The sequence below is a fragment of the Saccopteryx bilineata genome, chromosome 2, assembly GCF_036850765.1.
Source record: "Saccopteryx bilineata isolate mSacBil1 chromosome 2, mSacBil1_pri_phased_curated, whole genome shotgun sequence".
Classification (NCBI taxonomy): domain Eukaryota; kingdom Metazoa; phylum Chordata; class Mammalia; order Chiroptera; family Emballonuridae; genus Saccopteryx; species Saccopteryx bilineata.
The window spans coordinates 231561338-231588746 of NC_089491.1; the positions used below are offsets into that span (position 1 = coordinate 231561338).

At 47.9% G+C, this 27409-nt stretch overlaps 1 protein-coding gene across 7 annotated transcripts in view; it reads left to right on the forward strand.

Moving 5' to 3' along the window:
• Window positions 1-27409, forward strand: part of TIAM1 (TIAM Rac1 associated GEF 1) — a 309396-nt gene that overhangs the window by 226401 nt on the left and 55586 nt on the right. For all 7 annotated transcript variants that reach the window (XM_066259555.1, XM_066259556.1, XM_066259552.1 and 4 more), the window contains 6 exons: window positions 5842-6066; window positions 6722-6907; window positions 12241-12387; window positions 14783-14857; window positions 18111-18281; window positions 24188-24292. In XM_066259555.1, coding sequence (XP_066115652.1) covers window positions 5842-6066; window positions 6722-6907; window positions 12241-12387; window positions 14783-14857; window positions 18111-18281; window positions 24188-24292 — 909 coding nt within the window. The remainder of the gene's footprint in view (window positions 1-5841; window positions 6067-6721; window positions 6908-12240; window positions 12388-14782; window positions 14858-18110; window positions 18282-24187; window positions 24293-27409) is intronic.

The following is a 27409-nucleotide window of genomic DNA, read 5'->3' on the forward strand; positions in this document are numbered from 1 at the left end:
ATGCTGTGTGATGTTCTGATACAGTGAAGACCATATATATAGTATTAGCCGCTCAGCCGAACAGTGAACTATAATTTTATTGCCTGTTTTGAACAACTTTTCTTTTTCCTGGAGTTAATAATGGTCTCTCTCTCTCTCTCTCTCTTTCTCTCTTTCTCCTGCCCAGTTTGCTTATTTCTCCTGGTCACTTAGCAGTCTTTTCTAAATCTCCGTGTGTCAGGTCATTGGTCAGGACTGTTGTTTCCCCTGAGCCTGTTCTCCCTCCTGCACCCCTTCTGCCTCCCACTCCCACCTGGCCACCTGGGCTTCCTGTCACCACCCTGGTGAGATTCCTGGCCTACAACTCTTTCATCTCAATAAAGCCTTCATTTTTGTTAAAAACAAACAAACAAACAAACATACAAACAAACACAAACTTGTAACGACTCCCTACAGCATGGTTCCTACTTGGAGATGTCTTCTACCTCCTGCTTGAATTGTACTTGAGTTCTTTGGAATTGTGGTTTAGAGATCATTTCCCCTCTGTTACCCTATTTTCTGAGCTCATTCTCATTGTTGAATACCTTGCTTGGGCTTTAGTCTTTTCTTCTGAAGCTTGAGAATCATTTCCTTATCACGGATGTTGTGATTCTTCATGGTGATCTGCCTTCTATGGAAGTTTTAATTTTCGTTCTATATATTTTTTATTCCTAAAAGCTTCCCTCTCTCCTTCCCTCTCTCCCTCCCTCCCTCCCTCCCTTCCTCCCTCCCTCCCTCCCTCCCCCTTCCCTCCCTCCTCCCTCCCTCCCCCCTCCCTCCCTCCTCCCTCCCTCCCTTCCTCCTTCCTTTCCTTTTTCCCTCCCTCCCTCCTTTTTGTCTCATGGCCCCTTTCCCACTGTGACCTGGGCACTAGTTTGTTCACAGCTTTGGATTCTGGTGTGTCTCTGAGGGTGGTTTCCAGGCAGCTGTCTAGGCTTCCAACATTGTTTCTCTTTCTCTGGTGCCTTTTCTGCTGTGTGCTTTGGGTCTCCGCCTTTCCTATGGGGGGCACTGTCATCAACACCTGGTGATACTTGAGTGTCTGATCATGTTTAAGTGTGAGATTCCAAAGAGGGCGTGGGCATTGTCTGTGCACCTTGTCATATGCTGGGCTGTTGGATGAGGGAGTCCAGGTGACAACAGTGGTTGGTTGGCCTCTTTAGGGTAGTTCAGCTTTGCCCCTGAAGGGTTCTGCCACTGCTGCTCACTGGGGAGGCTTCTGTTTATTGTCCTGTTTGCAGCGAGGTTTCTGTGTTCATGCTGGCTTCCTGAAGTCCAGAGTCTGTCTTGTCCAAGGAAGTTGCCATGGCTGGGTGACAGGGAGGGGGTGGGCTGGTGGTGCTCGGTTGCATGACTATCCCTGTAAAAGAGGGAACCCATAGTACAGGTATAGAGTGATATCTCTAATTCTCTTTACATATAGGAAGAATGATAGCTTGATTAAGTCTTATATAAATAAAACCCGGAAACACATTATACACATATGAGACCAATGAGAAGACTGTCTTTTTTTATTTTTATTTTTGTATTTTTTCGAAGTTAGAAGCAGGGAGGCAGTCAGACAGATTCCTACATGCGCCTGACCTGGATCCATCCAGCATGCCCACCAGAGGGCAATGCTCTGCCCATCTGGGGCGCTGCTCCATTGCGGCCGGAGCCATTCTAGTGTCTGAGGTGGAGGCCATGGAGCCGTCCTCAGTGCCTGGGCTAACTTTGTGCCAATGGAGCCTCGGCTGTGGGAGGGGAAGAGAGAGACAGAGAGGAAGGAGAGGGGGAAGGGTGGAGAAGCAGATGGGCGCTTCTCTTGTGTGCCCTGACTGGGAATCGAACCCAGGACTTCCATATGCCGGGCCAACGCTCTATCGCTGAGCCAACTGGCCAGGGTAAGAAGACTGTCTTTAAAAATTCATACAGGGACTTGATTCCCAGTTAGCCTTGTAGGAACACATAACCTTGTTCCCTTTCTTTGTGTCCTTTTAACATTGAAAAATATTCAACCCACTTTACAATTAATTATTTCTGTGCTTCTATAAAATCAGATTATCTTTAATTTTAGTTTCCTAGGGTCTGGAGTGTATTCACCAGAATTTCTCTTGTTTAAAGTGAATTTCCCTTTTCCTGCCACTCATGTAAAACCATTGATTATCTCAGCCACCCAGTCGCAGATCCTCCATTCTGCTGGGCAACTGGAGCTAGGTCTCCTTAGAGACACAATGAAGCCCCGAGCTTCCCCTTACCCTGCACTCAAAGGGGCTCTTGTGCAAAATGAACTTTTTCCCTGCTGATTGTGTTCCTCTGTCAGCTAGAACTTGGCTCATTGCCCTCACTGAACTTCATACAGTATTTATAGTGTCCCCGAAGGCAAGGGAGGCACCAGGGAACACACCCTCTCTACCTGTCTCCTTCTGTCTGCTCAGTGGACGGGGATGAGTGTGGGGGAAGCTCAGGGGGTGCCGTGGGATGGCCCCTCCTTCCTGCCTCTTGACCGCCAGAGCCCAATGGTAGACCTGCTGTTGCTAAACTTGCCTGGGTCCGAGGTGGTGCAGGGGAGAGAGAGCCTTTGAAAAGCTTTCAGCAGCACGCCCACGCTGCAGCTCTGGAGGGCCACGCTGGAGAGCGCCGGGCAGTGGGTCGCCGGCCCTGACCCATGGGAATTGCAAGGCATGCAAACTGCCGCGAAGTGTTCTGAGAGTTGCTGTCCTGTGGATCTGCCCACCCTGTCATCCTCACGGCGCTCTGTGCGGCCCCTGGGAAAGGGCACACTGTTGGGAAGCTCCTTCAGTGAATGGTGCTTCTTAGAGGTGGACTTGGCTTCCATGGGAGCGAGGGGCCCAGACTGCTGTTACCTTCAGACCGGATGGCTGAGCGGGAGTTCTCCCCAATGGAACTGCCCGCAGCCACTCAGCCAAAGAGTTTGGAGGCTTGAGGCATCCCCCGTGGCAGAAAGAGCCGATGGCTAAATTTTTTATGAAGTTGTGAGCACACTTTTCTATGTGTCTTTCTCTAGTTATGAAGCTTGGTATATTTTTCCTTCTTTTTTTCTTAAAACATTTTAAATTGTGGTAAAATGGACGGTTGATGTGTTACAAGCTGGGCACCCCCATGTCATACCCTCATGTGACCAGCATCCAGACCAAGAAGCAGAACACGACCAGCACTCAGAGCCCCCCACCCCACCCCCCGTGGTTCCTTCTGGGTGCCACCCCTCCCCCCAAGGCACCCAAGGCCCGCTCCTCTGACTTCCTGCAGATGTATTAGCGTTGCTGAGTGTGTGTATGTTGTAGTCTGAGCTCTCGTACGTCCCGCTCCTTCCCTCAGTATGCGCAAGCGGTCACTGGGCTCCTACTCATTGCTGTAGTGTTTTATTTTGTGCTTTGACCACACGTCCCTTGTCCATCCTGTTGCTGACGGGGCGTGAAGACTTGCCAGTTCCCCCTGTTACACAGTGTGCGGCCGTGGACGTTTTGGTACACACATTTTGGTGAGTGCATGGATGCATACAAATGTGACTCAGGGTCATCTGGAAACATAGACACAATTTGTTTGCCCAGGATTGTAAGTGTGGGGTCACAGGCGTGTGTCTATTCAACTTGAGAAGGCAGTGCTGGCCTCTTTCCAGAGCACTTACGCCATTCACTCTCCAGCTGCTGGCTCCATCTTGCCAACACTCAGTGTTTTCTTCTTGGGAGCTTTTTCTGAAAGAAACCGAACCAGATTGTAGTTCCCTCTGGGCCAACTCCCTCCATTCTCTAATAAAAAAGGGGGAAGCTGACCCCATCCAGCAACATACCCACTCCAGGGTCAGACATTTCGTTGTACCAGAAGTAAGCTGGTGCTGGTGGCTGTAGTCACCCATGGGGAGACCGCAACCTCTCTCTTTTTCTTGTGTAACTTTAAAACGACAAAGTATAATGTGATTACTTTCCAAGAGATGAATGTTAAAAATTTAGCGCTCTTTAACTCTTACAAACATAAAGGGGTGGGAGGTATCACTTCTTTCTGGTGAGTAAAGCAGTTCAGGGGTTCAGGCTTCCAAATGTAAGGGAAATGCATCCTTGCAATGGACTGAAAATAAAATTTAGAAAATGTGAGTCTTAGCTAATAAACAGTGACAGTGAGTGTCCGCTGGAATTGAAAAGTACAAAGATCAGTCTTCTGTTCAGTCCTATATATTCTCTCCTAAGTTGTAAGTTGTTTCTTCACCTGCAAGTGTTTACCTTTGAATGTCAAGGCTCCCCCCCTCCCCCCCACATTTGCTGCTCTCTCAGCTGGCACTCCTGCTCTAGCATGTGGGAGTCTCCTTCTTGTTAAAACGTTACAAGTGCAGGCCCTTGGGTTCCTCCGGCATTAGTGCTGCACTGTTGGCCAACACCATTTGTAATACTTGCTGCGGTTTTTCGTGGGACACAGAACTGGGGACATGCAGAAACAGCAGAGGCCCCTGCGCTGGGGGTGGCTTGATTCATGTTTCAGGTGCCCTGTCGTGTGTGCGTAAGGTCCTGTTAATAAAAATTCGTCTGCAGACCATCACTCCAGTGAGTTAGGAAACTAAGGATGCAACAGAAAAAAACTCTGTGTTTAGTACTGAAGTGGCCAGTAGGCCCTTTCTTCAGATGTGCTAACTTTGGAGTGTTTATTTAACTTCCCTTGTTGAGAGGATGCTTGGGAAAGTCTGGCCCCTCTGCACTGATACTACTCGTTGACAGAGGTCCTGAAGAATCCGTGATGACGTGTTAGTGCACACAAGCTGTCCCCCCCCCCCCCCCACACTGGTTCTCAGGCTTTTGCTTCCCAGAGGACCCTGAGTCACAGCTGTTACATGCTAAGGTGTCCTGCCCATGGGTGGCTGTCACCCTGTGTTTTCTGTAAATGGTCTTTTGACCCGGCCATTCCTAGTGGCTGGAGTGCTGCCGGGTGGCTCTTCCTGGATACTTCCCTGTGTCCCCAGGAAAGTTTTGCTTCTGGCTACTTTGAGCCACTTCCCCATCCCAAATTGTATCATTGTTCCTTAACTTTGGGGTGAGACCTGTGGGTTTGGGTCACAGTGGTTCACTGGGGGCAGGCTGGCTGTGTATTGTGTCCTCCTTGGCCAGGGATGGCCCCTGGTGTCACTCTGCCCTTGAGGCTGACTGGTCCTCTCTGAAAACTGACCGTTGCTTCCTAGCAATGCTCTTACTTAGAAACTAAGCCTTCAGTGTAGGATTATCACAAATGTAACGAAGTACCACAGACTGGGTGTCTCATAAGCAACAGAAATTTATTTCTCTCATTGCGGAGGCTGGAAGTCAGACCAGGGTACTGATGTGGTTGGGTCGTGGTCAGGCCTGTTCATTCATAGCCGGCGACTTTGCCATGTCCTCATGTGGCAGAAGGGGTAGTTAGCTCTCTGTTCTCTTGTTTTAAGGGCATGAACTTCTGCGTGAGGCTCCGTCCTCTTAACCTAATCACCACCTACCTCCTAACACCATCACATTGTAGGGTGGGATTTCAGTGGTTGAATTTGGAGGGGATATAAAATTTAGTCCATTGCAACAAGTAGGTTCAGTAAGTATGTTGTGCGAGCAGACATGGTGGCTTTATGCTGGCAGCCGTGGGCACTGGTGGTGTCAATGTCTGACACGAGACACTCAGTGATGGCGGGGTCCGACCCAAGATGCTCGCTGGTGAGTTGTACTGGTGGTCTGCAGCAGATGGTCAGGAAGGTGAGCATCCCCTTGGGTCTGTAGACCCCATCCCCTTGAGCCTAGCCACAGCCCCTCTGAGGTACACGGCTTGTTCCGGTTACCTGAGAGGCAGCTGTTTCCCCTTTGCCCTCCCGTACAGACCACCAGCCAGACGGAGCTGGAGAACTGGGTCACTGCCATCCACTCTGCCTGCTCGGCTGCGGTCGCAAGGCACCACCACAAGGAGGACACGCTCCGGCTGCTGAAGTCGGAGATCAAGAAGCTAGAGCAGAAGATCGACATGGATGAGAAGATGAAGAAGATGGGTGAGATGCAGCTGTCTTCCGTCACCGACTCCAAGAAGAAGAAGACGATACTGGATCAGGTAATCACCCTCTGTGTCTAGACGGGGGGGCAGGGTCCTCGGCCTCTCACGTGTGTCGGCTCCTTGGTGTCGCGTTATGGGCTGTTGTCTAGGCTGCTGAGTTATTGGGACAGGCAGGCTTCACCGCGGTTGCTGATTGTCAGTAGCTAATGGGAACAGTATCACGCTGGAGGAAGGCAGAGGTCTGAGGGAAGCCTCCGGGGTGCTGTGCTCGGGCACCTGTCCTTGGAAGGCCCGCGCCTTCATCCCCATGCCATCGGGGAGATGGGCACTCAGCTCTGGGGTCCACTCTAGACTCCTCAGTCAATGTAGAAGTCTAGATTTAGAAAATGTGGAATGTGGTTTTAAAAATGCCTATATAATTGCTGTATGTTAGCATTGGTATATCTCATGCTACCAGGGACGTTCTGACCTTTGATTCAACTGTTTTAAAGTCAGCAAGAGCCACCGAGCATCGCTCTGAGACTTTGTCCTCGAGTTTAGGGAGTAAATGCTGTTTGAATCATACGTGGGACAGCATGGGGTCTTCCGCATTTTCCTCCCTCTTTCTCCCTTCTGTACCTGACACTGTATTTTATAACATTTGTGTTGGGTAAAACTTAGCATTTGTCTTCCCTTTCCCTCACCTTTCTTTTCCCCATGTTCTCACCACCAGATCTTTGTCTGGGAGCAGAACCTCGAGCAGTTCCAAATGGACCTGTTTCGGTACCGCTGTTACTTAGCCAGCCTGCAGGGCGGGGAGCTGCCGAACCCCAAACGGCTCCTGGCGTTTGCAAGCCGCCCGACCAAGGTGGCCATGGGCCGCCTGGGGATCTTCTCTGTGTCGTCCTTCCACGCCCTGGTGAGTAGCCGATGAGGAGTTCTTGACAAAGAGTCCATCCCGAGCAGAACCCGGCAGGACCCTGCTGTGTTCTCTTGGTTTGCTGCTGGGGGTGGATTTTGATGTGTCCGCCGTCTGTGGCGGGCTCAGACTGCTGACTTTGCTTGGCAGTGTCTTCCTTCTGCCCCTCCAGATGGGTCTGGTTGTTGTGCAGAGAAAATAGGAAAGGGGTTGTCGTGAGAGATCGTTGCTTGTCATGTTTGTTGATGATTCATGTCATCCTTGGGCAGGGTCATTTTTTATTTTAACCCAGGTACAATTTTTTTTTTTATATTAACCTTATGGAAGTGGTAAGTGGAGGATTCTCTCATACACGGGTCTGTCCTGTCTCATCTTTCTCTCTCTCCTGGATGTGTTCTCTCTCTCTCTGTCTCCCATGAATGTGTTCTCTCTCTGTCTTTCTCTGTCTCTCTCTCTCTCACACATGGATGTGTCCTCTCTCTCTCCCCCCAGCTGTGTGTTCTCTCTCTCTCTCTCTCTCTCTCTCTCTCTCTCTCTCACACACACACACACACACACACACACACACACACACACGGATGTGTTCTCTGTCTCTCTCACATGCACAGACTTGCACAGTGCATATTGAACATAACTCTCTTTGGAGACTTCCCTTTTCATTCTATTTTCGTCACAGTTTTCACAGCCATCAATACTTAACGCATTTGAGGAAAACAAAGACCTTCCATGACTTACGTGCACAACCTATGTACTTGGTTGGGGAGAGGGTTTCCGTCTGACCCCTGAAGTATGTTTGTAGTCTGCAATTTCATGCACTTGCTAAACTGCAAGCAGCTTTCTGCACTCTCGGTCCCTTCTCAAACATTGGCAGGCAAGTAATAGGGCTTCCATGGATACGTGTGAATACCCACATAATGTGTGCTACACGTGAGCAGTTGCTGTGGGATCACACGTGCGGTCTAGGGTCCAGAAGCCGCTGGAGAGCCCGCGCCCTGCTGTTGTGGCCTGTGGTCAGCTGGCTCTGCAATTGAATTCCCAGTGAGCTGTGATTCTGCCAGATGCATTTGTCTGTCTTTGTAAATAGGTTAGCATCACTGTTCAGATAATGAGGGTAGATTTACATTTTTTAAAGAAGTCTTAAACCCATTTCTGAAATTATTAAACCTGGTGTCCTGAGTTCTGCTAATGACTGCGCAGGCTGGTCTCCCTGGCCTGGCGCTCCAGTCCTATTTTTAGTGGTGACGGACGGATCAGTGCTGTGACTGGTGAGTCTAGGAAATGCTCTGTGCCTCTGGGACTGTTTCTGTGATCTGGACCCTAACCTGTGACTTGGCCCAATTTCGGTTTGCTTATTTGGCAAATAAATTGGGATAACAGTTCCTCACTTAACCCCTTGTAAGAATGTCGTAAGTTGGGGGATCGCCTTTAGAAAGGCATCTTCCGCTGCCCAGGAAGTTGCGTGAGCGTTGATACTCATTCTCCAGCCTCCTGGAGCGCTGCCTCTTACTGGGCTGGGTGGGTTTTAGAGATACTCATTTTGCTGTTTACTTAAAACTTCTGTGCTTTAATTAGTTTCTTCAAAGCCAGTGCAGCCAACCTTCCAAGGAGGGGGCATGGCAGATGCTTTATCCACTGAGCATCCTGGCCAGGGTATGGCACTCTGTTCTCCATTCTTTTACTGTGAGACCTGGGTTTCTGTGTGTCCCTGCAGACTTCCCCTGTCCATGAGAGTTTCATTTCAGGCAAGCCTGTTGTGTGCCCATGTGGTCCTGCTGGTTTCCTCTTTCTCAATATATATGAGTTTTGTGGATTTCCTTTTGATGGGCAGCTGTGGAAATCTGGCCAGCTGTGGAGTTGGCATGGGAAGGTCAGTAACTCTTCTAAGGTTTTTGGTCAGTGATTTTTAAAGAAGAATATCTCATTCTGTGTGTGCAACTCTCTCTTTTTTAATTTTTCCATTGGTTTGGAGAGAGAGGAGGGGAGACGGTAAGGGAGAGAATGGGGAAAGAGAAAGAAGCATCAACTCATTGCTTCACTTTAGTTGTTCCATTTAGTTGTGCACTCACTGGTTGCTTCTCATATGTGTCCCAACCGGGGGTTAAACTTGCAACCTCTGGTGCACTGGAATGATGCTTTATCCACTGAGCCACCTGGCCAGGGTATGGCACTCTGTTCTCCATTCTTTTACTGTGAGACCTGGGTTTCTGTGTGTTCCTACAGACTTCCCCTGTCCATTAGAGTTTCAGTTCAGACAAGCCTGTTGTGTGCCCATGCGGTCCTGTTGGTGACTTCGGTGCCTGTGGGAGCCCAGGCATGAAATGCTACAGGCTGATTTGTGGGATATTGTTTTTACCTCCCCTCCTTGTCGTTTGACCCCAGAGAAATTTTTTCCCCTTGGGGTTGAAACCGTCTTCAATTTAGCCTTTGTCCAGACACATTTCCCCCCTGCTTTTCAGTGGAGAGTCCTGGGAGGAGGGGAGGAGGGCCACAAGGCTTGGGGGAGGAGATGTGAGCTACAGTTTACATCCCATTCACAGGAGGGCTTTCCTGATACTCCGTGATTTGCGGTAATTAACTGAAGGGTCCCGGCTGTGCTCTGTGGAAGAAGGTTATCATTGTTCATGTTTGCACAGATGAGCAGAATGATAGAGTAATCACGCTCCGCCACAAAGGGAGGCATTGTCTGGGCAAGATCATTGAGAAACTCAGAGCTCTCGTCCAGTGGGACTTCTGCCAGCTTCCCCCCTGACCCCAAATCTCTTTGCTCATTTTGAGTCATTATTGTCTTGGCGGTAGTAGTTTACAAGGCCCCCACCGATTTAGAATAGTTACTGTAAGAACCTCGCATAAAGAGCCTGTTTGTTAAAGAGGCTAAACCCATTCACAGGTCAGCTGAGAACACGGCATTATTTATGATTGCACAAGTTTCTCTTCCTGACTCTGTTTCTCTACGGTTGTAAACTAAAGCGTGGACATGTAATTGCTGTCGCTACATCATCGTGTAGGACATCTGCTTTTGCTTTCCGATGTTTGTTTATTTGTTCATTCACCACAGATGTGTGTGAGTGGCGTGTCCGTTACTCTCCTCGTGATTAGAGTTGTGGCACCAGGCAGCCCCAAGTTCCTGTCCTGTGGTCTTACATATAATATAATGTAATGTTGTATTCTTGTGGGAAAGGGAGATAATAAACAAGTAAGCAATTAAACAAGTGCCATGAGTACAGATATTGGTAAGTGTATGGGGGAAGTAAGCTGTGAAATATATTGATTGTGTGTGTGTGTGTGTGTGTGTGTCTGTATTTATTGTGGGCATATATCTCTTTATGTATTGATTTCTCTATAAATAGATATAAAACTTTTGGACCAAATAGGCATTTTTTCCTCTAGAATTATAATTAAAAAAATTTATTGATTTTTAGTGTGCACATGTCTAAGAGAGACAGGAACATTGAGCTGTACCTGTATGTACCCTCACTGGGAATCGAACCGGCAAAGTCTGCACTTTGGGATGATGCTTTAACCAACTGAGCACCCAGCTAGGGCTTCATCTAGAAATTTTGGCCATTAGCACCATTTATCCAGGGACTCTTAGCTTCATTTTGTGTGATGGGTTCGACTGATGTTGACCTAGCCCTGTGTGTACATGTATGTCAGCATCTGCATACATTTGTTCCTTATAGCCTTTGTTTACCTCTGACTCAGAGAGTGATGGAAATAGGGGAAAGGCTTCTACATCTGCTGTGCACACGAGCCTTGTCCCTCGGCACCAGGCGTGTAGTCGCGGAGAGGGCTCTGTTTGTGGAACTTGTTCTCGCTGTCCTGGTGCCTCATGGCTCCCTGACCTGGGCTTCTTATGTCCTGAGCTGAGAAAGTGAAGACTTCTCAGCTACCTCATCTCCCTGTTTTCATTTAGGGCCAGACCTTCCCCTCTTCCCGGCAGACAAGCAGCTGTGCTTCCCATTTTTAATGTTTGTGGGATTCAGCCCATCTACACCTTGGGGCTTCAAGGGTGTTTAGCCTGTTAATAGTGACAGCCCCGGGGAGATGCGCCCTCTAACCTGCACGCTGCCTGTAGGGGCCCAAATAATTCATCCCTGGGACGGCCGCCCCCGCCTGGCAGCTGTCACGTTGGGAGTTGCCCCCGTGGGAGTCTGTGATGAGTGGGTTCCAAGATAGTCACCTCTGGCACAAAGGGTGGGCGGGAACCTTGATTTCGTGTCTGGCTGGCTGTCCTTCCTGGCACTCTGTTGTTTGGAAGAGCCATGGTGGCCTGTGGAGATGTCCTGGCAGGAGCACCCTTCAGTCCCTAGGATGCCGCGCGCAACCAACAGGACGAAGTTCCGGCCTGCGTGTCTGTCGGGGAAGGACCTCAGGGAGTCCTCACTGAGTTCAGTACCTGCCTGAGCGGTTACAGCAGTGGCGGGCTTAAGTTTGGGAGGTTCCCTTCTGAAACGCTTGTCTGTGCTGCTGGCACCTTGCACACATCTGTGGAGTTTAGCTTCTTTTTTTTTTGTTTTTATTTTTTTAAACAAAATACAGCTTTTATTCTCCTTCTGCCTGAAGGTAGGGCATGCCAGGCTAGCGGGGGCGCTTCACCATCTTCACGGCCTCCTCTGTCTTGCTCTGCCACCCTTGACAAAGCTCTGTCCCATGTCCTAGACCAGTCCCCCCACCCCCGTCTCCCGTCCTCAGGAACGAGGCTGTGAAGGACGGTGGCAAACCTTCTCTTTTTGAGAAATTGTACACGTACCTCTACTTCCTTCCCATTGACCAGACCGCAGTCCCACGCTTACGGGAAATAAATCAGCTTGGCGTTGGCCCCCTGGCGGCCTTCTCTGGCTGGGATAGAGGGAGAAGGAATGTTTGATAAGGAAAGTGATTTTGTGGAATTCTGAGAACACTAGCGGAGAGGCTGGGGGTTGAGATGTGACAAGAATTGCAGGAACCAGACTGTGCTCTTTCTCTAATGTTGCTGACACGCAGGCACCACTTTTCATGGGTGTGAAGGATCTGCTCTGTCACATTTGAAAATAATCTCGAAGTCTGGTTTGTTGAATTTGGTGCCCGAGTTCACGCCAGCGGCCAGAAGGACCTCTAACCCTGAGAAACATGACATATACATTCTGTTACTGGTTTTCGTGTCTTGATGGGTGGGTTCAGACAGTGGCAGAGTTGGCCAGCCTCTCATTTGAACATTGTACCCAGGAAGCCATGGGTTCAGTGCCCCGGCGGTGGTCAGTGTTGGCTGGCAGGATGGAGAACTGGTGTTTGATGGGTCAGATGGGTGGGGCCCCTGAGGAACCTCCCTGTGATGCCCAGCTTGCTGTCCTCAGGTGGCAGCTCGGACCGGTGAGGCAGGAGTGAGGCGGCGCACGCAGGCCATGTCCAGGTCCACGAGCAAGCGGAGGAGCCGGTTTTCGTCTCTCTGGGGTCTGGACACTACCTCCAAGAAGAAGCAGGGCCGCCCGAGCATCAATCAGGTGGGTTGCAGGAGTGACAGAGCAAGCCGGTTTGTTCTACACACCTCACTGTGGGACCGTGTGTCTGTGCTTCTGTATTGACACAGAGAGCACTTAAAACCAGCAGGTTAACTCAGTGTGTCAGTTGTGGGAGACTGCCCTTCCCACCTCCCACTCCAGCCTCCCACCTGCATCCTTTCATGACCCTGCGTACTTACAGAGCCTGCTGAAGGTGCATAATTTATCCCGGGTCTTCCAAAAGAAATGGGCACCTGGGCAGAGTCTTTTAAGCCTCCAGGGGCACCTGATGGCCTGCCCTTGACTTTCTGGGGTTGACGTTTCATGGGCTGTTCCCTGCCGAGCAGTGTGAGAAGCCTGAGTCAGTGCTCACACCGCAGGACTCCCTTCTTCCCAGGTTCTGGGGCTGAAGGGCTTGCGGTACCTTGTGAACAGCTCTGCCTGCATTGGGGTGGTGACCTCGTTGACATCATTTTCTTACTGGGCAAGATTGCTTTCCTGCTGGAGTTGCTTCTAAGACATGCTCCATGGTCATTGTCATTTGCCTTTGATTTGTAGAAATGGGTCTGCCTGACAATTGCCTGAGCCTTTAGGGACTGAGGGACATGGACACTTATCTTTTGGGAGGAGAACGTCTAATACATGGACGGTGGTGGCCGGGGACTGAGGCATTGGGCACGTGTGAGGTCACGACGAGGACTGCTGATTTGACCTCCACTCTGAGCCCTTACTCAGAGTGAGAAGTTGATGGAGGTGGTAAAAAGACCCCCTATTATTTTTTGGACAATCCCAGCCATCATTTACATAAAATTGAAATGAAAAAAAAAAAGGTTTTTTTATTTCTTCATTTTAGAGAGGAGAGTGAGAGTGAGAGAGTGAAAGAGAGAGAGAGAGAGAGAGAGAAAGGGCGGCGGAGGAAGAAGCATCAACTCCCATATGTGCCTTGACCAGGCAAGCCCAGGGTTTCGAACTGGGGACCTCAGCATTCCAGGTCGGCGCTTTATCCACTGCGCCACCACAGGTCAGGCTAGAATTGAAATTTAAAGAGAAGTTAATCCTGAAAGCAGATGTGCTGTCCTTTGCTGACCTCCATGCTCAGCACTTAAAGCGAGTGTCGGATCCCTGGTGGCACCTCAGGAGATGAGGGGAGCAGATAGATGGGAGGCCGCCTCACATGGTTAGCTCTGCTGTGAGGGAGGGAAGAACCTGAAGTAGCCACCAGCGGTTTGGCGTCTGTGTAAACCTGAAGAAGGAACTGGGGGAAAGTCAGGATTCCATCAGATAAACCACACAAACCACACAGGAGACTTGATGGCCGTGATTAAACTTGTAAAAGGAGGGCACTTCCACTCCTTTTGGGGGTGGTGGTATCATTTGGTACTACCTTCTGTCATGCAGGTGACAGCCCACCACTGTGAATACCTGTTGGCCCCCTGGTGCCTTCCCCCACCCCCCAGTGCAGTGCCTCTGCTCAGTGGGCCTCAGGTTATGTTCCTGCCCACGCTGCTGCTGCTGAAAACATGACTGATTGGATTTAAATGAATCCAAGAGAATGTTTTCACTTTTTTTTTTTTAAATCAAAGGACCAAGTGATGCCCAATAAGCTATTCTTGTTATTCTCTCTTAAAGTGAGTTAAAAAACAAAACAAAACGACATGCTTGGCCATAAACATACCTGTAGAAATTTACTTAATTCAGTACCCTGAAATGGACAAAAATCGTGTTTCTTGATCTCCTTTGCTTCAGGGCGAAGGCTTTTTTGAATTTGGAGTATTAATCCTGATGGTGCCTGCTTGGTGGAGAACCGACACATAAAATTTCTCATGTGCACGAAGTTAGGCTTTGAACACCCAGGGGCATTACTACCCTGTTAGGATTTTAGTCAAAACTTTTAAGATAGCAGGATTTATTATGTTTTGAGGAATAGACAAATTTCTGTTTATATATATATTAAAAAAACCTTTCCCATGGGACTGTGGATAAAACGATATCAATGTACAGTCTCTGTTTCCACTCACCAGTTAAGAAGCGAACTGATTATTATTAATAGATGTCCGATCCGGTATTTATGTGTCTGTCGCAGAAATTCTTCATAATGAGCCTATCCAGTCCATTGTTTTTGCGAGTTTATCTTCCATAGATTTGGGTGAGTTATCAGATGTAAAAGCAAACTTTATTTTGTAATTGTCAAAGACGTGGGAAGTGATGGAGATGGAGGAACATGTTTTCCGTGGTCTGACAACACAGGTGCCCGCGTTAGGATTGGATGCTGGTGGCTCTGAGGACGTCTGTGACATTGGCTTGTAGTCGAGCCCGTTTCCCATTCCCTTTCTGTGTTTCTCACCCGCCCCCCACCCACCCTGCCCAGAGTCTTCACATGGCCCTGTTGTGTTTGCAGGTGTTTGGCGAGGGGCCCGACGCTGTAAAGCAGTCTTTAGAGGGAGTGTTCGATGACACTGTCCCAGATGGCAAGGTAAAAACACACGCACGTTTCTTTACTGAAAGCACTGGTTTTTTACAGTCCTAAAATTGAGTAGACTTGATATTAGAAGCTGAAATAGTCCATCCTTTAAAGTTAGGTCAACAAGCGATGGTAAAGCATGCTATATTTAAAGCTTGATAACTGTAGGATCACTCTGTTGCTGACATAACGTTTCCAGCATTTATCATTTCAAAGTGTAAGTTTCCATCCACAATTTAAGAGGAAATCTTTGTTCTGGGAGTTGAATGTTTCGTGCTGCTGCTAATTCATCTTCTGCACAACTCCCATCCCAGAGGTGAGGTCTGCCCTCCCTCTGCCCACACATGCTTTCTGTTCCCATGAATTTCAAAGAACTGTTCTGATAGTCGGTTCTTTTAATAAAAAGTGCATTTGCCTCCCAAGACAAGTGTCCAATTAAGGAACACAGAGTTGGTTCAGTTTTGTGCTTGGATTTCAAAGGGGCTTTTAGACGGCTTTAATTGAAGGTCCATAAAACATATTGATATTTTTTTCTAGGCCACTTTTTTTTTTTTAGCCTCTAAATAAATGGACATCCCGAGTTTTAAGACCCTAATAGTGATACCAGCAGCCTCTTTGTTCAGGGTGTTCTGACGTTGATGCTGAGAGCTCAGGTGAGCCTCTGGTTCTCAGACTCAGAATCAGGGTGACAGAATCCAGTGCCTGGTCACCATGCCCCCAGCAGTGGTGGCCAGGATGGCTCAGAGCCACACCTGGTTGGAGCTGGGCCCCTGACACCAGAGTGTGGTGGGATTGTCCCAGAGACTGGGGGGGTGGGGGAGAGGAGAGTACCTGTGGGCAGACCTTTTCCCCACATACCCACACTACCCCTAGATTGTGTCTTCATGGACAAAGAGGCTGATGTCCTTGGAAACACCCACCCATGGCTTCCTCTCTGTGCACATCTGTTTCTGATGAGTTGAATCGCTCTGCCTGTGGCAGTTCAGGCACAGCAGCCCTGTCTGAAGCCAGCCCGTCCGTCTGCATCCTTCTCACCTCATGGTCTCTGTTGGGCGGTCCCCTTCAGGCACAGATTCTGGAAACTGCAGATGTTTCTCCATTGATTTTTTTTCTCCCCCCGTTTTTCCAAGATCGTTCTTTATCCTACTTCTTGGCTGCAAGGCCTTGTTCTCAAAGAGCAGTTTCGATGCAGAACTTAGGCTGATGTGGTGCTGAGGGGCAGCTGTTTAATGCGGCAGGTGGGGCACAGGTTGGGGAGACTGTGATGACAGCGATTGGGATTTGGCGAGCTGACAGCCTTTGGACAGTTCCGTTCCAGAGGTTCTGCTCTCTGAAAGCAGCGCCTTTCCTAGGCAGAGCTGAAGCATCTTCTCCACTGCATGTAGTTCAGTCGTCTTTACGGGAGACATTTACTGCATTCTGGGGACGTGGAAGTTGGGTGGTAGCACTTCAGCCCCTGTTTGGACCTTTGTTTCTTTCTGTAACTTGTGGATAACAGCTTGGTCTTGATAATCTATAGGTACATGTTTACTAGTCAGTGGCCTGGTTTTAAACCAGTTGTCAAGGCTTACTAGCACATGAGAATCAGTATTATTTTTATTTTGCCCAAATCTGATATAATTCTTTCTTTGCTTATTTCAAAGAGATTACACTGCTAATATTTCATCAGTCTGTGGAACATTTCCTACATTAGCTGTTTAACTGGCGTAGGTGTAACCAGCAGCTCAGTGTGTACACAAGCCACATCTCGCCCTACCTGCGGACTTGGTGCTGGTCCCCACCCTCCAGCGGGTCGGGGAGTGGTGGGAGCGCCTTAGGAGGCCCACGTGCTCAGCCTTGGGGTTCTCTGACTTCATCTGGGAAATGGAGCTGGCTGCCTCTCAGGGTGTGCTAGAGGTCACTTCGAGCATGAAAATGATGCTGCTTGTGAATAGGCAGTCCTGGAACATCATCGTTTCTTTAAAAATGTTCCTGGGGCCTCATTGAAACGTTGAGCCCACAGGCAGACATTCTTGCTGTAGGAATTTTTGGCACTAAGTTTGAAATAGGTTTATGGGAGATCCAGCAGCAAGAAAGCTGAGCTGAATGGATGAATTAGATCAGTGGTCCCCAACCTTTTTTGAGCCACGGACCGGTTTAGTGTCAGAAAATATTTTCACAGACCGGCCTTTAGGGTGGGATAGATAAATGTATCACGTGACTGAAACAAGCGTCAAGAGCGAGTCTTAGATGGATGTAACAGAGGGAATCTGGTCATTTTAAAAAAATAAAACATCATTCAGACTTAAATATAAATAAAACGGAAATAATGTAAGTTATTTATTCTTTCTCTGCGGACCAGTACCAAATGGCCCACGGACCGGTACCGGTCCATGGCCTGGGGGTTGGAGACCACTGAATTAGATTACTTTCTCTCTCTTTTTTTTTTTACAGAGACAGAGAGAGAGTCAGAGAGAGGGATAGACAGGAATGGAGAGAGATGAGAAGCATCAATCATTAGTTTTTTGTTGCAACACCTTAGTTGTTCATTGATTGCTTTCTCATATGTGCCTTGACTGCGGGCCTTCAGCAGACCGAGTAACCCCTTGCTTGAGCCAGCAACCTTGGGTCCAAGCTGGTGAGCTTTTGGTCAAACCAGATAAGCCCACGCTCAAGCTGGCGACCTCGGGGTCTAGAACCTGGGTCCTCTGCATCCCAGTCCGATGCTCTATCCACTGCACCACCGCCTGGTCAGGCTCTTTCTTTCTTTTATCTTTCTCTTCCTTTTCTTCTTTCTCTCCTTCTTCCTCCCTCCCTCTCCTCCTGCTTCCTTTCCTTTCCTTTCCTTTCCTTTCCTTTCCTTTCCTTTCCTTTCCTTTCCTTTCCTTTCCTTTCCTTTCCTTTCCTTTCCTTTTTCCATCCTCCCTCCCTCCCTCCCTCCCTCCCTCCCTCCCTCCCTCCCTCCCTCCCTCCCTCCATCTTTCCTTCCCTTTCCTCACTCCATTCCTCCCTCTTTCTCTTCCTCTCTTTCCTTCCTTCAAATTTCCATACCCACTTAATCATGAATGCCCACCTGTGTGTGTGCTGGACCAGGTCTGAGGTCTGAGCCCCCCCCCCCCCCAGCCCCGAACAGTGTTTCTTTCTGCCTCCTCCGAGGAGCCCCCTTGGTCGTTCACCCCTGCCACCTCTGCGTAGGCCCTTCCTGTAGGAAAAATAGGGAGTCTTTGTGCAGTCCAGGATCTGGGACTGTCTGCTGCTGCTCTGCTAACTTTATTTCTTGTTGTAGATGGAGAAGGACATGGGCTTACCTAGCGTCCACCAGCACAATCCCGACTGTGACATTTGGGTCCATGAGTATTTCACTCCGTCCTGGTTCTGTCTGCCAAATAACCAGCCCGCCCTGACCGTTGTGCGGCCGGGAGACACTGCCCGGGACACCCTGGAGGTGATCTGCAAGGTACGAGGCTGCTTGGGCTCACCCGTGAGAAGGGTCGGTGGAACGGAGGCATCTCCTGGGGGACACACAGCGAGCAGAGGACTGGGGACGGGGGAACTGCTGTCATGTCAGACAGCTCTGGATTCCTTGGTGATAAGATGCATAATGTAATAAGTTTTCAACTTTGGGAGTAGGGTTCTTCTGCTTTTAAGCAGCTTCGCTCAGGGTGTGTATTTGATTTGTAACAAGCGCACAATGTGCTCATTGCAGAAGTCTGTAGAAAGTTGAAGAAAGGGACACAGCAGACGTTGGGCCCTCTTCCTCACAGAATCAGGAAACAGCCCCTGTGCACCTATAGGCATTGGTCTTCCAGTTCATTTTCTGATTCACACGTGTGTGTTCCATGGGGTCACATGTGTGCAATGTTTGTAACTTGCTTCTGAACAGTAACTGATCTCTGTGGGCAAGTTAAGGGAAAAACTGAAATAAATATAAGTTCACTGCCCGTGGTGGGAACTTCCTCTTCCTTTGATCCCATCATTAACCATTTGGGAGGAACAGATGATTGAGCTCCCTTTCCTTCCTTTCACCTTAGCTCTAGAGGCTTCTTTATCTTTTTCAAGGTGAACCTGGTTTCATCCTCCCCTCCCCCCCACAGTGTGTTCAAGAATAGGAGCTGTTCTCAGCCTGTTTTTATTCGTATGTAGTTAATAGCATTGGTCCTCTGCTGTTGTCATTTCTAGTCTGAGAAAGAGCAGCACTTCCCATTAAACAGATGGAGAAGGTGAGGCCCAGAGGGCCTTAGCTCCCTGCTGGAGCTCTAGTCACAGTCAGTTGTAAAGGATGGACTCACATCTGGCTGCTTGAAACATGGGTGCATCCCTCAGAGTCAGGAGGATGGCATATGGGTGCACCCCTGTGGGCCAGGAGGACGGTCACAGAATGATCAGAACCGGGCCAGCATTATAAAGTCTGTAGGGAAGGTCTATAGATGTACCCTCATGGGGGTAAAATGGTCTTCCTTGGGGCCAGTACAGGGAACATGGGCACATTTTTCCTCCTAATTCTGTTCTAGAAAAAGCTGGATGGCTACGGTGACACGTTTAGGACTTCCCCTTAAACACAGCCCTGTGACTGCAGAGTAACTTCCACTAGCTCAGCGGGTGCCTCCGTTCTCTACAGCAATTCCTGAATTTTTTTTAAAACAAATTATGGGGGTCTTTGTAAAGAACAAAATATGGTTTTTTGTGTGCGTGGGGCAGTGGAATAGCGTGGGTCACGTGAGCCTTTTGGGTAGTCCTCTGCGGAGGAAGGTAGTGGGTTCCGATCAGCCCTCGTGTGGGAGTTAAAAATAAATGACTCACTGTTTCCTGCTCCGAGTCCTTCCTGTAGGTGCACTCTAGCTTTTTCAAGATAATGGTATTTTCATTGTTCACACGTTTTCATTTTAATTACTGGGCAAAATGGGTCTATGGGGGATTTCTGCACGTTTTCATTTCTAGATGAGTGCCATTCTCTAGTGAGCGTTGCAGCTCCGCAGAGCTGTTGGGGGTGGGTGTCTCTCTCAGAATGCAGCTCCAGGGGGTCAGAGCAGGGCTCGGGGTTTTTTATGAGCTTACGTCCAGGAGGTTCCACTTCCGGGCAGCGCACACTGGCCTCGGACTCCATGAGGAGCCGGAGGTTAGGGCAGAGCTGTCCAGTAATGTCGGTGAGTGGAAAATTCTGTGGTGAGTGGGGAAAGTGGTGATTGCCCCGTTGCAGATACCTTGAACACCTTTGCTTGAATGGAAACAAAAGGAACGAGGGATAATACATTTCCTGCAACTTAAATATTTGGACTTGTTCTCTTAAGAGGTATTCATTCCTGTCACTGGGAAGGTTTCTGATGGCATTGAGGGCACAGGCCCTCCTCTCTAACCAGGAAGGGTCATCTCGTCCAATTTTCCCTGGAAACTCCACTCTTTTCCCCAAAACATAGAAATAAAGACGTAGGCAGTACATTGTGGCACAAGCTTATGGTCCTCATGAGTTTGGAAACTGAAAACTTGGGCTTGGAGGTGAAGACACTGACAGCCTCTGGAAAAGGGGCATGAGGGATACATTGTGTCGTGTGTGAAAGCCACTGCCTCTTCCCAAAGCAGTTATAATCAGTGAGCTGGCTTTATTAAGTGGGGCGAAGAGAACAGGTAAAAGAGTGACACGTTGTTAATGATCTAGTTAATGGAGAGTGGTTATTCTTCTTCTTATTTTTTTGGAGGAGGGTCTCAGAATGCTTGTCTTTATTTATTGCCATTGTCAACGTTGGTGATTAGATGCTTTCTCCCACATTTATTAACCAGTCTCCCTCTTTCTGTCTCTTGCATCTAGCTCATTCTTTCCTATTCTGTCTGACCACACCATTTCTCATCTGTTTGTCACCTGCCATCCAAGCCTCAGTCAAGCTCTGGTACAGTAACTGTTTTGAGATCTACATTTCATGTCCCATTCATGTTGTGGATGCTATGGAAGTGATGGTTGCTACGTATATAGCAACCATCACGTATAGCCAGTGACCACGCCAGCTGTGGGTTTGGGGTATATTCTGATTGTCACAATTACAGAAATAATTGCAAAAAAAAATTGTACATTCATAGTCAGTGTTATTTATGTGCAGCCATGGGACTAGTTTTATTTTATGTTTTCACTGTGTTTGACTATGGCTTTGGATGCTCGAATATCCATTGGTGTTAAAAAGAAATTTAAAAGGTCACCTTGGTAAATAAATACATTTGGAGGTTCCAACAGTAGCACTTTGTGCGTGTGCATGGATTTCTGCGTGGAGTGAGTGCATGTGTTTATGTTTTCCTGAGAAATCTGACTGAAGTGGAACTATGTGAGAAGTGAAAGCTCTTATCATGTTGTCTGTTTTAATTGGCTGAGACAGTTTACTGAAGTGCTCTACATTGTGTTTCCCTGCTTCACCCTTTGAAGTCGTCATTACTAAGATGCAGATTTGAAACGATGTGCCACCTAAACTAAGAACTGTTCTATAGTAACGTTTCCTGTGGCACAGACTGCCATGGCCTCAGCATGAGTTATGTGCTCTCCGACTCCAGGTGACCGTGCACGGAATGCAGATCCGTGCCACTCTTACTTGTTGCTCTCCCGAGTCGCCCCTGAGTTAGGACAGTTCCTCTGGAATGTTTTATGAATGTAAAGCCGGCCAGACATTTAGAGTTACTTATGTTCATTCCTGTTTGGGATTGTTTTGCACTCAGGTATATGGTGAACAAACAGGTAAGTTGCTCCACCTGCTCTGAGGCTGGATCGCAGGTACGTGAGGAGTGCGGGCTTCTTTTTGAGCGGATAATGACCTGGTTCTGGTAGACTGTGAGGGTGTTTCCTTTGTGCTAGGCCAGCCACGACTGATGAGGGCTTGCACTCAAGAAACATTTCCCCAAATCCTAAGACATGGTGGCATCTTGATCATCCCCTCTGTTACAAGTTTAGGGTAACTATTTACTGACCAAACCAGGGGCTCCTAGGTTATAAGACTCATCATTTTTATGTTTGTTGCATGTGCTCCTAAGTTATGAGGATGTTATTGTAACAAGTTTGAAAAATGCAGTGGTGGAGGAGAGGGTGGGAAGATTCACTGTTATCACCAGTTAGTTATATTTATCACTCTGACTCTTTTCGCTGTCACTCACTTTGGGTGAGGAACCTCGACTGTGGCTCCCACGGTAGCTTCCTGGTGTGTCCATTTGCCTGAGTGGTGATAAGGGTCCCCATCTTCATGGGGGCACCCCACAATCTGCTGTCTGAGAGGGGCCCCTCCCACACTAAGGTTTCAGGAAGCAAAAGCTTGTCAAGTGAGCTGCCCATTTGGGTTTTAGTGGCAGTCTCACTGGGAGTGTCCCAAAGTGTTTACCCATGGTGACGACAAGGTTTCCAAGTGGATCTGTCCCACCAAGATTCACTTCACCCTTTCCGTCACCTCAGTCGGGAACAGATGGCAAGCCCAAGCTCTTTGCTTCTAATTACAGATTTCAGTGAGGACCTGGGTAGGTGGCAGCTCCGTCTCTGAGGGAATCGCTCCCGGGTCTCGCTTCCCCCCACGCTACTTGTCGTTGTTGTCCTAAGCATCTCTCCAGTCGGCAGCAGGTCGCCCACTTGGGGATTGTCCTGCCTTGTCCTTCCCTGGCTGCCCACCCACCCTTTCTGTCCTTGACATCAACAGGCTGGGCCTGTCAGACGCTGGACATTGACTGGCCTTCCATACAGATGGTGGGCGCCTGAGAGCAGGTGCACAGAGACGTGCTGGCTTCAGGCTGTCACTTTCCTTGGGAGGATACACATTGGGGTCCCCGAGAATCCATAAAGCAAATGCTCCTTCTGTTAGGTATTCAGGACGAGCTTCCTTACACTTTCCAGACATGCAGGGGCCTGTCTTGCATGTATGTTTATTTAAAGAGCTGCCGTCCCATGGCCCCCTACTGCTGAATTTGCACTTACACCCCTGTTTTCACATTTGTGGCACTTTATGCAGTGGCTGTATACATGAGAGGCCCCCCCCTCCCGTGATTCAGTGACTGTCATTGAAAGGATTATGGGGATGTTCTTAGCTTTGGCTTACAAATATATTGAGTGGGTACAGGGTAAAGAGAAAGTATTAAATAAATGAAAAATTAATTTTACTTGGGTTGAAGTAATTGCCACCAGAAGAACTTTTGGTGTGACGAGGTCTTATATTTATGGAAAACTTCAAACTTATATAAAAGTAGAAAATAATGTCACGAACTCTGGGGTGCCCATCACCCAGGCTCTGTAGTGATCATGTTATATTTCCTTTAGTTACTCTCTCCTGCAGCCCTGGATTAGTTTGGAAGCAAATTCCAGACATCGTAGCTTAAATTTATTTTTAAAATTTACTTACTGATTTGAGAAAGAGAGAGAGAGAGAGAGAGAGAGAGATTCCTGTGTGTGCTGTGATCTGGGATTGAGCCCACAACCTTTGTGCATTGAGACAGTCTAACCAAGCTATCCGTCCAGGGCCAGATAGCATTCAGCATTAGTATAAATCTCCAAAAGATAAGGGTATTTAAAAGAACGACTCTATTGAAGTATTTTCTGTCTACAAGACATTTGCATGCTGCCAACAGAACTTCTGACGCGTGTTTCCTTGCCCCCCCCCCCATCTTCCTGACTGTGTTGAGGATTATGTGTAAGACTTTGTTGCTGCGCTTGCTTTTTCTGCAACATTTCCTTCAGAGTTGACTTTTTAGATGGGAAACGTCAGTCGGCCCATTATGGACCACAGGCGAAAGCCTGGAAATTTCAGTGCTCAGCTATTTCAAGATTGTTTTCTTTGGGTGAGCCATACAGTGCATTTCCGAAGTTGGACACGTGCCTGTCTGCACTGCCCCCAGGGAGTCTCACTCGGGGGTTATAAATATGACTGAGGTCCTGAGTGTCTTGTCTCCCCAGGACTCACTTGCAAATGAACTGTTAACAACTGTCCATGTCCCCCATGTGGTTTAAAAACAACAACTGTGCCTGGGCACAGCTTTCTTTGCTATCACCCTCAACACTTCCTGTTCTTCCTTGTCACTTTTCTCCTCTGGTCACCTCTGTGTTTGCAGTTCTGTTTAAGGGCCTCTTTGGTTGGAGGGGTTTCATTGCAAAACCTGTGTTAAAGAGCTTACGTGAATCAGATAGGCAGAAGTGAATCATAAGGTACGAGAGCACATTAGTAATATGGTCAGCGAAAAATATTTCAAGTGTGGGTTTTAGATGTAGACCTGTTAGAAAAGATCGAAGCCTTACACCCCCACCCCTCCGGTCATAGATCTCGGTTATAGTTGGGGATCTGTGGTGACAGTCCATAGAGAACTGGGACCCTGTTGACCATTGAATGTTTTCTCTTCTTTTCCTTTCTCTCGTCCCAGACACATCAGCTGGACCACTCTGCCCATTACCTGCGCCTGAACTTCCTGGTCGAGAACAAGATGCAACACTACGTGCCGCAGCCAGAGGAGGACATCTACGAGCTGGTAATGTCACCTCCTGTTGCCTGTGTCCCTTTTGCAGGAGATTATTGTTAAATTGTGCCCATGCTTGTGCTCATTGTGAGTGGTGAAGGGGAAGGGGTTGTAAAATAAAGGAGCCTCGTACAGAGCGGCAGTGTGCAGGGGATGGCCTCATTTACCACAGCGTTTTCCGTGGGGTGGAAATGCCACCTTTGTGCCTGAAGTCTCGCTGTGCCGTCACCAAGAACCAAAGACCGGAGCTGCTCCGGGGCACAGTTCCCAGGTCTCTCTGTAACACTGCCCAGGCTTTGTGTGCAGTTGTGACTCAAAGGTCAGCGGGCCGTGGTGAGAAAAAAAGAGCCCTAACTCCAGTTCTGTGTGAGTTTCCATCTGCGTGTTGAAGCCGATGGGTTGCATCCTGCCGAGGGAGAAAGCTGCTGTTTGATTATGCGTCCCAGCCTGTGGTGATTACGTTTGTACAGGTTCCCGGGACATGGATGTGTGTCTGTGTTTCATGGGGGACTCGGGTGCTTGGCTATGCCTGGGCCTTTCTGTGGGCTCTGCTGCTTCCTAATTATGTGGTATTAGCAAAAAAAAAAAAAAAAAAAAAAAAAAAAATTAGGTGAGGTACTAATTTCTACGGTTTTATAAAGATGAGAGATAATGGTTTCCATGATAGGTAGGTACTCATAATAAAATGATGAGAATTCCCGTTTTCCGTTCACCACGTGGTTTGTTTTCCGGTTCCAGGGAAGGAGCTTGTAGGCAGCCAGCACCTCCGTGCTGGAGTCTGTCCTTCCACCTCTGTACTTAGTCACCCTTTGGGCCCGAGCTGCCAGGAGTGTGCGCCTGGTCACGGCACTGTCCCGCAGAGCAGAACCGAAAGCTTAAACCTGGGGAGTCTCTTTCTGAGAAGGGAAGTGTGGTTTAGAAGGTAGTAGGAATTTTGTTTCCAGCCAACGTTTCTGATATCTACTTAATAGACACTAAAACTCACCTGTTTTAAGCACACGACTGAGTTCCTACCGATGAATACAGCTGTGTTTCCACCACTGCAGCCGTGATTTACAACCTGTCCATTCCCCTAAAACATTTCTTTTTGCCCTGTATGTGTTTTTAATAAAACCTGAGAAAGGGTGCGTTCTTGTGATGCTTCCGTCTCGCCTTGCAGGGGAGGTCAAAGTGATGAGCCCATTTCCAACTGTCACTGAAATTAATACAAGTTAATAGAGGAGAGGACACTTTTAATAGAGGTTGGCTGATTTATTTTTTTCTCTGGCTTGGGGAAAAAGCCCTGACATTTTTGCCTCAACATTCGTTGAGTAGAGAGGAAAGAAAACCCTTTTTCCTTACTTAAGGCAAAGGATAATGCCGAATAGCTATTGGATCCTAGTATTGGCATCCTGAGATTAATAACTCCTACATACCTGACGAGGACCACAGCTAACCAACACCCATGTCCTTCATGTCCTACACATAGTAGTAGGTGCTTGAGACATGGAGTTTGAAATTATATTACTCACTTTTTACTTTTAATTGTCAGCCATCATGTGGTCTCATCCAACATGGGAGACTCAGTGTTTCAGTCTGCACTCACTATGTACATATTAAAACTTTTTAAAAGAGTCTGTAATATCAAGGAGACCGTGGTATTCTTTTCTTAACTATTGCAAAAGGTCTCTAGCTCAGAGAACCCTGAGGCAGCAAATGTCATTACTCAGATATCAAGTGAATATTACTCACGTGTACCTCTATTTTTTCCAAGATTCCTAACATTCTGGAAATCTTGGGCAGCCTAGTGAAGTCTCTAGATTCCATCTCAGAAGAACGTTTTCAGTTCATGAACTAAATTATGTGGGATTACCTCTGGCCCCAGTTACGTAGAAAATAGGTATCAAAAATATTTTAAAATTACAGTAATGTATATATTTGTCTGTTAGTTCATTAAGTAACAGAACCTACTGGTACATACTAGCTACCATTGCTTTGAAATAGTGATGAGCATGAGCCATATTTTGAAATACTAGCAGCAGCTGGACTCTGGTAGGAAAATAACTGTGATTTCTGTTTGTGACAAGGTCACAGCCACTGCTACTATACCTGTGTCTGTGCCTGTATTTATTCATGATGGAAGAATATGCTGCCTGGCTGTGGTGGCGTGGTGGATAAAGCATCAACCTCGAACACTAAGGTCGCCGGCCCAAAACCCTGGGATGGCCTGGTCAGGGCACATATGGGGGTTGATGCTTCCTGTTCCTCTCCCTTCTTTCTTTTTCTCTCCCCCTTTTCTAAAATGAATAAATAAAATCTAAGAAAAAAGAAGAAAATACTAAGTTGCAGCTATGGGTTAGGTTAGTACTTTTTTACCCATCCTAGTTCACAGACCCCTTGAGTTCTGCCCATGGGTCCCTGGTTTCCTGTTCCTGCTTTAGGGCATTGAGGCAGATATGTCTTCCTGAGGCAGGCGCTTCCGAGCACACAGTGTTTTCAGATACTCGGTTTATTGTTCCTTATGAACAAGCTCCAGATCACACATGGCTACTGGGTTTCCATAGCCCACTGCCGTTTTGTTTGACGGACCAGGGAAGTTCGCAGATGTTAGAAGTCGTGCCCTCAAAAACTGCCGATTCATCGATGACTGTCCCCAAATATTTTATGTCTTAACATACGTGGTGTGTGATTGGTTGGTTGGTGGGTTGTCGGGTCCAGTCCATGGAGTGGTAATGAATGTAGAGGCACTGGTGTTTCTAACAGCTCCATTAAATAAGTTCTTCTGAAAGTGATAGGTGGCCATAAATTTTCAGAGACACTGATAGATTTATTCATTCGTTCGTTTATCCAGCAAATATTTATTCAGCATTTATTGTGCATCCAGTACCACTGTAGCTATTCTGGTCCTGGACGCACAAGAGAAATCTCTACTCTTCGTTTAAGTGTGTGCATGCAGATGTAAAAACGTAAATTTAGGTAATATTTTAGGGAATGTTAGGAGCTTGGAAAGAAAAAACTTCAGGCAAATGGGGGTGGGGAGAGAGGGGCATTGAGCATCCTGCTTCTGGAAGTGGGTGGTTCTGCTCTTGTAGACATGATGCTTGAACAGAAGGTGTGTGAGCCATAGAGGTATTTGGGATGGAGGTGTAA